A 12,510-nucleotide genomic window follows, 5' to 3' on the forward strand; every position below is an offset into this window, starting at 1 on the left:
CAGCGCCCCATGCCTCACAGGCCACCAGCAGGTCTCCTCAGATGGAGCATGCAGGAGCTCCCTAACACACACAAAGAGTCATCAGCCTGGCCTTGTGCTCTGTGCCAGCACTAATGTCCTGCTTTCACATGGTTCATGTTCCTGGCATTACGAGATGGAGAGGATTCAGGGCTGGAGCAAAGATCTGCTTCTCCCCTCTACACTGCCTGAATGTTGATACCCAGATCACACTGTTAGTGGTAGTTGCCATACCATCAGGGTGGTTTCTGAAGACTCCACCCCCGCCCGCTCTGCTGTCCCTTCCCTCAGTCTGTGGAAGCCCCTGCCCCCAGATATGACCGCTGCCAAGGTCACTCTGTCCCTGCGCCCCCTGTCCCGCTCACAGGGGCGCCCCCGCACCCACATCTCTGGGTCATCACTGAACTCATAGATAGAGCCGTCCTCCAGGCTGTGCTCCAAAGACTCCAGGGAGGAGTCAGATGCTTTGTCGCCCCGGGCCGTTAGCGGTCGCCCTGGCAACCCCGACGTGGAGCGCAACCTGTACTGTAGCAGCACACCCCGCCCCTTGCCCCCCCCCTCCCCCTGGGAGGAGCCTGACTGCGGCAGAGACTCCTGGGAGGCGGAGTCACTGCGGTCCTCCCCTCCGCAAGCAGAGTCGAGTCCATCCGCCACAGAGTCCATCTTCAGCAGCTCTGGGGAAAGGGTGCTGGACGTGGCCACCAGGAAGTCCACCGGACCACAGTGGGCATTCAGAGAGGTCATCCCTTTTCCTGCAGGACAGAGACAACCAGAAAAGCACAATGGTGACATACATACCCCCAGAATCAACTAATACCATTTTTATAATGGATCACTTTTCACAGTGAAAAACGTTCACAGTCCCCTTGACTCATCATATCCTCCTCCGTCATCTGTACCTGTTATTTTGGGGATGCCCTCCAGTTTGGGCACGGGCAGAGTGATGATGACACCCTGAACGGTGCCCACCCACAGCAGCCCCTGGCAGATGAGCAGGCTGGTGACACGCATGCTCTTCTGGCCTACAACATAGGAATAGGGAAACATGGGGGTTTTGTTTAGTACTGTAGTCTTAACAATATAAAAATATATGTTTTATTGTCACATACACCGGATAGGTGTAGGGAAATGTGTTTTACAGGGTCAGCCAAAGAAGTACAGCGTCCCTGGAGCAAATTAGGGTTAAGTGCCTTGATCAAGGGCACACCGGCAGACTTTTCACCTTGTTGGCTCGGGTATTCAAACTAGCAACCTATCAGTTACTGGCCCAATGCTCTAACCGCTAGGTTACCTGCCGCCCTGATGTTGATATTCTTGTTAAATAAGGTCAGGTACTCTCACTGCATTACACACTTCATTTCCAACCTCCCCTTCCTTGCCAAGACTCTGGAACGGACTGTTGCCTCCCAATTACAAACCCACCTACTAATCAACAACCTATATATGGGTGGCAGGTAGCCTAGCGGTTAGGAGCATTGGTCCAGTAACCGAAAGGTTGCTGGTTCAAATCCCAGAGTAGGTGAACAATCTGACAATGTGCCCTTGAGCAAGGCACTTAACCCCACTCTCCAAGGGTGTCTCAGGGGGAATGGGATATGCACAAAATATTATCAAATTCACACTTGTACATGTGTGAAATAGGACAAATGTAAGCACCTACCTAATTATTATTATATTCAAGCCCCTCCAGTCTGGTTTCCATCCCCTCCACAGTACTGAAACTGCACTCCTCAAAGTTGTCAATGACCTCACCTCTGCTGATGTTGGTGCCCCTCAACATCCTGATTCTCCTTGACCTGGTGCCACTTTTGGCACAGTGAGCCATCAGATCCTCCTCACCAGGCTTGAGGGTCTGGGCGTTGAGGGCACTGCATTCTCCTGGCTACAATCACACCTCACAAACCGGACCCACTACAGCTCTCTCAATGGCCACACCTCAGCTGCAGTTACAAAGGGTGTCCCCCAGGACTCTGTGCTGGGCACCTTACTCTTCATCATCTACATCCTCCCCCTTGGTCAGATCCTCTGTCACTTAACTTTAACTTCCACTGCTATGCCGATAACACCCAGAACCCACCTCTGACCACATTGAATCCTGCCTCTCTGCAATAAAAACATGGATGCAACAAAACTTCCTCAAGCTCAACAGTGATAGAACAGAACACCTCCTCATAGGCACCAAATCCACCCTCACCAAAGCAACCTCACCCTTACCAATGATGACACCACTGTCTCTCCCTCCCCCCACGCACGCAACCTTGGCGTCATCCTGGACTACACTCTCTCCTTTGATCACCACATAAGACAGACTGTCAAATCCTCATTCTTCACCTCTGCAACATTGCCAAAGTCAGTTCCTCCCTCGCCCATCCTATCGCTGAAACCCTCATACATGCATTCATCTCCTCCCGTCTTGACCACTGAAACTCACTATTCTCCGGTATCAACTCAAGCTCCCTCCATAAGGTCAAAATGGTTCAAACCTCTGCTGCCTGACTCCTCACCCACACTAAGTCCTGGCAGCTCATCACCCCTGTCCTCCGTGAGCTCCACAGGCTCCCGGTCTCCCAAAGCATTGATTACAAGATTTTCCTTCTGACCTACAAAGCCCTTCACCAACCTTGCCCCCCCTTACCTCTCAGCCCTTCTTCTCCCCTACCAACCCACTTTCGCACTCTGTTCTACCACAGCAGGCCACCTTGTCATCCCCAGATCGAAGCTCCAGAGCTTCAGCGACAGGGCCTTCTCCAGTGTTGATCCTAGGCTCTGGAACTCCCTCCCTCCAGCCATCTGTGACTCTGAGTCCATCACCACCTTTCAGTCCCTCCTAAAGCCCCACCTCTTTGACAAGGCCTACCTTACGGTGGGGACTCCAGACCAAAGGACACATTTCCACCGGTCTAATGTTCATTGCTAGTGTTTCTTGGCCAAAGCAGGTCTCTTCTTCTTATTGGTGTCCTTTAGTAGTGGTTTCTTTGCAGCAATTTGACCATGAAGGCCTGATTCACACAGTCTGAACAGTTGATGTTGAGATGTGTCGGTTACTTGAACACTGTGAAGCATTTATTTGGGCTGCAATTTTTGAGGCTGGTAACTCTAATGAACTTATCCTCTGCAGCAGAGGTAACTCTGGGTCTTCCATTCCTGTGGCAGTCCTCATGAGAGCCAGTTTCATCATAGTGCTTGATGGTTTTTGCGACTGCTCTTGAAGAAACGATCAAAGTTCTTGACATTTTCCGTATTGACTGATATTCATGTCTTAAAGTAATGATGGACTGTTGTTTCTCTTTGCTTATTTGAGCTCTTCTTGCCATAATATGGACTTGGTCTTTTACCAAATAGGGCTATCTTTTGTATAACCCCCTACCTTGTCACAACACAACTGATTGGCTCAAATGTATTAAGACAGAAATAAATTCCACAAATTAACTTTTAACAAGGCACACCTATTAATTGAAATGCATTCCAGGTGACTACCTCATGAAGCTGGTTGAGAGAATGCCAAGAGTGTGCAAAGCTGTCATCAAGGCAAAGGTTGGCTATTTGAAGAATTTCAATCTCAAATATATTTTGATTTGTTTAACACTTTTTTGGTTACTACATGACTCCATATGTGTTATTTCATAGTTTTGATGTCTTCACTATTATTCTACAATGTAAAAATAGTAAAAAATTAAGAAAAACCCTTGAATGAGTAGGTGTGTCTAAACTTTTGACTGGTAGTGTATCTCAACATGTCTTTGTAAATGTTCTGAAGCCAAACTGGTGGCATTTGTAAAAAGAAACACAGTTTGAAGAGTTGCAGAGTTAATTGAAAATAATTCCATTGTTGATTAGATGCTATTTAAAATTAATTAGTCTATTTTCTTGAACGATATGGTCTATCCACTAGAAACTCATGGACAATGTGGACTCAGATATAAAACATGTATACTATATATTAATATTTTTGTATAACGTTATTCAAGTATAAATTACCATGGATTGCCATAGATTACCTGTAAATTACCAATGTTACCGGAATCACTTACCGGTAGCTTTGCAACCCTAGTCTTCACTATAAATGAAGATGCTATAATTGTGAATTTACACAAAAAACAGGAGACAATACATGATGTTTATGTTTTTCTGGTCCCTCAGTCATTGGCTCTCCTGGTACTGATATCTAGAGCGCCACTTAATATCTACAGCAACCACCTAATTGAATTACAACAACAGCCATGAGATCGCTACTGAAAGAATGCTAATTTACATGTACACTGCCTTGCAAAAGTATTCATCCCCCTTGGCGTTTTTCCTATTTTGTTGCATTACAACCTGTAATTTAAATTGATTTTTATTTGGATTTCATGTAATGGACATACACAAAATAGTCCAAATTGATTAAGTGAAATGAAAGAAATAATGGAAAAGTGGTGCGTGCATATATATTCACCCCCTTTGCTATGAAGCCCCTAAATAAGATCTGGTGCAACCAATTACATTCAGAAGTCACATAATTAGTCAAATAAAGTCCACCTGTGTGCAATCTAAGTGTCACATGATCTCAGTATGTATACACCTGTTCTGAAAGGTCTGCAACACCACTAAGCAAGGGGCACCACAAAGCAAGCGGCACCATGAAGACCAAGGAACTCTCCAAACAGGTCAGGGACAAAGTTGTGGAGAAGTTCAGATCAGGGTTGTGCTATAAAACATCCCACGGAGCACCATTAAATCCATTATACAAAAATGAAAAGAATATGGCACCACAACAAACCTGCCATTAACTAGAGAGGCAACAAAGAGACCAAAGATAACCCTGAAGGAGCTGCAAAGCTCTACAGCGGAGATTGGAGTATCTGTCCATAGGACCACTTTAAGCAGTACACTCCACAGAGCTGGGCTTTACGGAAGAGTGGCCAGAAAAAAGCCATTGCTTAAAGAAAAAAATAAGCAAACACGTTTGGTGTTCGCCAAAAGACATGTGGGAGACTCCCCAAACATATGGAAGAAGGTACTCTGGTCAGATGAGACTAAATTGAGCTTTTTGGCCATCAAGGAAAACGCTAGGTCTGTCGCAAACCCAACACCTCTCATCACCCCGAGAACACCATCCCCACAGTGAAGCATGGTGGTGGCAGCATCATGCTGTGGGGATGTTTTTCATCGGCAGGGATTGGGAAACTGGTCAGAATTGAAGGAATGATGGATGGCTAAATACAGGGAAATTCTTGAGGGAAACCTGTTTCAGTCTTCCAGAGATTTGAGACTGGGATGGAGGTTCACCTTCCAGCAGGACAATGACCCTAAGCATACTGCTAAAGCAACACTCGAGTGGTTTAAGGGGAAACATTTAAATGTCTTGGAATGGCCTTGTCAAAGCCCAGACCTCAATCCAATTGAGAATCTGTGGTATGACTTAAAGATTGCTGTACATCAGCGGAACCCATCCAACAAGAATGGGCAAAAATCCAAGTGGCTAGATGTGCCAAGCTTATAGAGACAAATCCCCAAGAGACTTGCTGCTGTAATTGCTGCAAAAGGTGGCTCTACAAAGTATTGACTCAAGTTTTCTGTTTGTTTGTCTTATTTCTTGTTTGTTTCACAATAAAAAATATTTTGCATCTAGGCATGTTGTGTAAATCAAATAATACAAACCCCCCAAAAATCAATTTTAATTCCAGGTTGTAAGGCAACAAAATAGGAAGAATGGCAAGGGTGGTGAATAGTTTCTCAAGCCACTGTAGAGCTGCATTTACATGGTTGTTCTGTGTCATGCTCAGATTATGACGTGTGATTCGCATGAGTGATTAGAGAGCACCTTAATTGATTCATTTCACCACGCACAAACACAGACCAAATTTGGAAGAAGCAGCAGGGTTGTGCAAGTAGTGAGCGGAGGCAGCATTGCTGAGGTGCATGTTAAGCGTCTGCAGAGAGCGAGGCATTTAGGAATCGATCTCAGAGGGTCATGAGAGAGTTAGAAGGCAGAATGAAGAACTCAATCTTATAAATGTCAGCCGACTGCTTACATAGAGATTTTGTCTATTTCTAGTCTGTGTCACAGAGTGCTGCATCAGAGGGGCAGCGGTTGTCATGAACACCCACTGCAGGGTTAACATGAACTGTAAAGTTAAGTGAGAGCAGGCACCAGGCATCGTCTAGGAACAGCAATGAAAGAGGATAATGACAAATACTGGAGATTAGGGCGGTTGTAGCCCTTTCCTGCAGTCAAATGACCTAGTGGCCTCATGGGAGGAATGTTATTCATATTTTTCATAATTTCATAATTAATCAACCTTTTTTTAAATCCGCCTAAATACCGATGTTTCTATGTCAAACGGTTTTGTTATATTTCAGTCTTCAGTGATGTATATAAAGTGTAATATTGGGATGCATACTCAAAATGGAATACATTGCAACTCTATATCTGACATGGTACAGGTGCCCATAACCATGTGTTTGATGTGTATACTTTTGTTTCAAAGTAGATTTGTTTAAGACTACCAAGAAACACTCTGTGACCCTGAATTAGCTCACTAGTTGTAAAAGGTTAAGCGATCCTCCACCTGCAGTTTCTACAGTAACGCAAAGGTCTTCAGTGGGCTGATCTAAGGAGCTGTTTTTGTGTGTTAAAAATACATTTCTAAAGATAACTATTTTGCTGTGATATTTCAATGAGGACCTTTTGAAGTACATATGTGTTTACCCAAACAAAACAACTATTAAATCCATTAGCAGAAGGGACAGGTTTTTCTTCTCGGCTTTAGAAACTTCCCAGATGTTTACGACATCAGACAGAAACCCCCTGATGAGGAGCAGCCCATTAACCCTTTGCACTCGTACCCATATACGAGTTGAAAGTGGCAGATTTGGGCACTAATAAGCACCTAAATTGGAATGTAGTGGGTGTACAGTAACATGCTATCCATGATGTCAGAGCTTTGGCTCTGCGCTTCACAGCGCTGTATGGGTTTTGACTGACAGCCGTTCTGAATATGAGCACCGTGCGCGACAAGACGTTTCCTCCATCCCTCACGGTAATTGGGAAACTTCGGTAAATGTTTTGTCTGAGTGAGTGAAATGCTGTAAATTAAGATGACTCAATGTATTTTGAAAGATGAGACGTTGAGGATTATTATAAATCCCGCTTTGATGTTATACAAGCAAGCCAAACACCTGTGAGTCCAAATGTGCACTCTATATTTCCGAATCATAAAACCTACGTCATATACAGTGTCAACGTTTACAATCACTACGTTTTATATACAGTTACAATATGACATGGCGTCATACCCTGGGTTGTTCTCTACAGAATGAGCCTATGTTAGTTTTTTTTTGAAGAAAATGTTCCGCTGCACAAGCACCTGAATGCACTCATGACTCCTTTCTATGCACACCAAAAATACGATCTGTTTCTCTGAATTGCCTTGTGAAAGCCTAACACTGTAAGATCATATTTTATAACTTAGCTAGTCATGATGGCAATAGAACAAACTTCCAAATTATGCTCACCTGACCCTGATTGCGATTTATAATGGACCGTTTTTGGATTGCGTAAACAACAGTAATTATGTGATGGCAGGGATGCAGGGTTATGTACCAAACAAAACAACTACAAGTGTGCTTGCTCTAGTTCCTCAACGCCACACCTAGGAGAGTTCGAAGAAGTACCTTATAGTTGAAGACTCTTCTTTGAGTCATGAAATAGTTTTAAAATTGCTTAGGTTCAATTCCACGATAACGGAATTACGCTTTGACTCAGTTTTTTCACTTTAAAATGTATGGCAAAAAACAACAACATTGATTTCAAAGTTTAACAAACCATACAACTCTATGCACAAGGACTTCTTGCAACAATTTCCACATAAAATGTTGTGGAGGAACTGTGCAGATGCAAACTTTGGTAACGGAATTACGGTAAAATCTCCCTCAACTTTTTATGCGACCAAATATCTGCTCTGAATTAAGATTCAAAGATGTCTGCAGAAAGAACGGGGTGTCAGCTATGACATGGCACCCTGAGTTAGAAAAAATATATTTTGGTTGTTGAACTACAGTAAGTGAAGTGTATTTACAACGGTAACGGAATTGCGGTAACTGAATTGCATCATGGATCCCGGATATGTACTACACATCAATGCATAATTATGGGTATGAATGTCATTCTCCTCATGTTTCATAAGTTTGGACATCACAGCTCAGCACAGCAGAGCACAGTACAGTACAGTGCAGTACAATACAGCACAGAACGGCACAGCAGAGCAGAGTAGGGTAGAGTAGAGTAGAGTTCAGTACAGTAGAGTACAGTTGAGTATAGTGCAGTATAGTCCAGTACAGTAGAGTATAGTACATTAGAGTATAGTTCAGTACAGTAGAGTACAATATATTCTACTGTACTATAGTTTACTGTACTGTTCTGTACTGTACTGTATTGTACTGTACTACTCTATTGTATTGGACTGTACTCGACTGTGCTCTACTCACTGTACAGTACTGTGCTATCCAAACTTGTGAAACATACAGTACCAGTCAAAAGTTTGGACACACCTACTCATTCAAGGGTTTTTCTTTATTTTTACTATTTTCTACATTGTAGAATAATAGTGAAGCCATCACAACTATGAAATAACACATGGAATCATGTAGTAACCAAAATGCATTTTATATTTGAGATTCTTCAAATAGCCACCCTTTGCCTTGATGACACCTTTGCAAACTCTTGGCATTCTCTCAACCAGCTTCACCTGGAATACTTTTCCAACAGTCTTGAAGGAGTTCCAACATATGCTGAGCACTTGTTGGCTGCTTTTCCTTCACTCTGCGGTCGGACTCATCCCAAACCATCGCAATTGTGTTGAGGTCGGGGGATTGTGGAGGCCAGGTCATCTGATGCAGCACTCCATCACTCTCCTTCTTGGTAAAATAGCCCTTACACAGCCTGGATGTGTGTTGGTTCATTGTCCTGTTGAAAAACAAATGATAGTCCCACTAAGCCCAAACCAGATGGGATGGCGTATCAATGCAGAATGCTGTGGTAGCCATGCTGGTTAAGTGTGCCTTGAATTCTAAATAAATCACTGACAGTGTCACCAGCAAAGCACCCCAACACCAACACACTACCTCCTCCATGCTTCACAGTGGGAACCACACATGTAGAGATCATCCATTCACCTACTCTGCGTCTCACAAAGACACGGCGGTTGGAACCAAAAATCTCAAATTTGGACTCATCACACAGAAGGACAGATGTCCACTGGTCTAATGTCCATTGCTCATGTTTCTTGGCCCAAACAAGTCTCTTCTTCTTATTGGTGTCCTTTAGTAGTGGTTTCTTTGCAGCAATCGACCACGAAGGCTTGATTCACGCAGTCTCCTCTGAACAGTTGATATTGAGATGTGTCTTTTACTTGAACTCTGTGAAGCATTTATTTGGGCTGCAAAATTGCCGGTTTTGAGGCTGGTAACTCTAATGAACCTATCCTCTGCATCAGAGGTAACTCTGGTCTTCCTTTCCTGTGGCGGACCTCATGAGAGCCAGTTTCATTATAGCTCTTGATGGTTTTTGCGACTGCACTTGAGGAAACTTTCAAAGTTCTTGACATTTTCTGGACTACTAACCTTTATGTCTTAAATTATTGATGGACTGTTGTTTCTCTTTGCTTATTTGAGCTGTTCTTGCCATAATATGGACTTGGTCTTTTACCAACTAGGGGTATCTTCTGTATACCAACTCTACCTTGTCACAACAAAAGTGATTGGCTGAAACGCATTAAGAAGGAAAGAAATTCCACAAATTCACTTTTTAAAGGGCACACATGTTAATTGAAATGTATTCCAGGTGACTACCTCATGAATCTGGTTGAGAGAATGCCAAGAGTGTGCAAAGCTGTCATCAAGGCAAAGGGTGGCTACTTTGAAGAATCTCAAATATAAAATATATTTTGATTGGTTTAACACTTTTTGTGTTACTACATGATTCCATATGTGTTATTTCATAGTTTTGATGTCTTCACTATTATTCTACAATGTAGAAAACAGTACAAATCAACAAAAACCCTTGAATGAGTAGGTGTGTCCAAACTTTTGACTGGTACTGTATACATCATCCTAAAGGGGTTGCAGTGAGAGGTAGAATGAGGGTGAGATGAAGACAGAGAAGGTGGGTGAGAAGAAAGAGATGTGGCAGCACAAAATGAAAGGGAGAAAGATAAGGTGAGAAGAGAGAAAAGGTGAAAGAGGAGAGAAGAATATATGGAGAGACGCAGTTAGAAAGAAGGGGGCAAAACTGGCACAATACCAGCTTTGCAGGGACATTGAAGGAAAAACAAGAGTGTTTCCATGGCAACTCCTGCAATGAAACATTTGCCTGGCAGCATCCTTCATGACTCTACTCTATTTATTAATTCCAGCGTCTTACCCTACAGCTTCATTAGGGCTTCCCGGGTTCCGGATGCTACTTATTCAGGTCAATCCCTGGAGCACAGGACCCAAGGAGCAGCTATCTCCAGCAAGAAAAGACAAGACCAGAATACCATTCCAGCAAGGAGCGCAGAGTCGGCGTGGCTTAATTGGTGCCCTCTCATTGCTCTTGTACAATGAGGGCCCCAAAAACGGACTAATGTATGCCATATGTTTTCCTCCTAAGCCCACTAATACAGCAGGTCAGGCTCATGCGTTTGCATGTGCTTGAAGACAAATTTGATCGTGATAGAAAATTGCAAAGACTTGTGGAGTTGACGCTGTGCCATACAACACTTGACTTAAGTGTTTTCTAAAATACTTCAAGAACAACCAAGAATGGGCCGTCAAAATTATAGTGATGCATTAAATCAGAGGGCTTAAGGGCAGGTGTGTTTTAGAGGGTAACATTGAGCTCTACTGTATAAACAGAAGGAAAACGTTGGCCCCTGGAATGAGGAGTTCAAGATGAATCCCTATGCCAACCTGAGGGTGGGCATTCTGTACTGTACCTGGGTTGTGCAAAGATACTCGTGTGGAGATGTTGATTTCCTGCAGATGCTCCAGTGTCTCAGTGTGGAACAGGCGAATAGAAGAGCCCTCACTAAAGGCCATCCAGACTCCTCCCCCAGCCCGCACCATATGGGCCACGCTCACCATGGGGTCTGGGTGCACCTCAAACCTCTGGAAGAGAGGGAAGGAGGGAAGCAGTGAATAACATCACCATGGAAACCATAGTAGAGATGGGACTTAAAATAGGCATAGAGCTGTAAAGCAAATGCTTACACACAGAACATGTAGATAAAATCAATGACCAAACAGTATGGCCACCTTTAGACCCGGTTTACATTGGTATTTTAAATGAGATATACTGTAGATCTGAGTTTTTTATAAGTCCGATTAATTTTACATGTAGAGATCCTCGTCTAAATGCAATAGACCAGATGTGATTTGTTTTGTCAAATCACGGGATGCTATCTGGGTTGGCTTGCTCTGCTATAAAATATAAGGGTTATGTGAGGAACTGCTGAGGTACATGTTTCCAATCTGGGAAAAAAAGAATCCTAGAGAAATCTGGAAATCTATAATACCGGTATATTGCATTATGGCTATCAAAAACAAATTAAATCAAATCAAAATGTATTTGCCACATGCGCCGAATACAACAGGTGTAGACATTACCGTGAAATGCTTACTTACAGCGCTTAATCAACAATGCATTTATCTTTTAATAAAAAAGTAAAATAAAACAACAACAACCGAAAAGTGTTGAGAAAAAAGAGCAGAAGTAAAATAAAATAACAGTAGGGAGGCTATATACAGGGCGGTACCGGTGCAGAGTCAATGTGCAGGGGCACCGGCTAGTTGAGGTAGTTGAGGTAATAAGTACATGTGGGTAGAGTTAAAGTGACTATGCATAAATAATTAACAGGGGGCAGTGCAAGTAGTCCGGGTAGCCATGATTAGCTGTTCAGGAGTCTTATGGCTTGGGGGTAGAAGCTGTTGAGAAGCCTTTTGAACCTAGACTTGACGCACCGGTACCGTTTGCCATGCGATAGCAGAGGGAACAGTCTATGACTAGGGTGGCTGGAGTCTTAGACAATTTTGAGGGCCTTCCTCTGACACCGACTGGTATAGAGGTCCTGGATGGCAGGAAGCTTGGCCCCAGTGATGTACTGGGCCATACACACTACCCTCTGTAGTGCCTTGCGGTCGGAGGCTGAGCAGTTGCCATACCAGGCGGTGATGCAACCAGTCAGGATGCTCTCGATGGTGCAGCTGTAGAACTTTTTGAGGATCTGAGGACCCATGCCAAATCTTTTCAGTCTCCTGAGGGGTAATAGGATTTGTCGTGCCCTCTTCACGACTGTCTTGGTGTGTTTGGACCATGATAGTTCGTTGGTGATGTGGACACCAAGGAACTTGAAGCTCTCAACCTATTCCACTACAGCCCCGTCGATGAGAATGGGGGCGTGCTCAGTCCTCTTTTTTTTCCTGTAGTCCACAATCATCTCCTTTGTCTTGGTCACGTTGAGGGAGAGGTTGTTA

General features: G+C 43.6%; 1 protein-coding gene across 1 annotated transcript in view; it reads right to left on the reverse strand.

Moving 5' to 3' along the window:
- Nucleotides 1–225: 225 nt before the first annotated feature.
- The window catches only part of LOC311133981 (rho guanine nucleotide exchange factor 10-like protein), a gene marked incomplete at both ends in the record, with an annotated part of 141,111 nt that continues 128,826 nt past the window's right edge, over nt 226–12,510 (reverse strand). The window contains 3 exons of the mRNA XM_084167606.1: nt 226–770; nt 918–1,040; nt 10,974–11,145. Coding sequence (XP_084023732.1) covers nt 226–770; nt 918–1,040; nt 10,974–11,145 — 840 coding nt within the window. The remainder of the gene's footprint in view (nt 771–917; nt 1,041–10,973; nt 11,146–12,510) is intronic.

This window comes from Coregonus lavaretus, assembly GCF_964263955.1.
Source record: "Coregonus lavaretus genome assembly, chromosome: 8".
NCBI lineage: Eukaryota > Metazoa > Chordata > Actinopteri > Salmoniformes > Salmonidae > Coregonus > Coregonus lavaretus.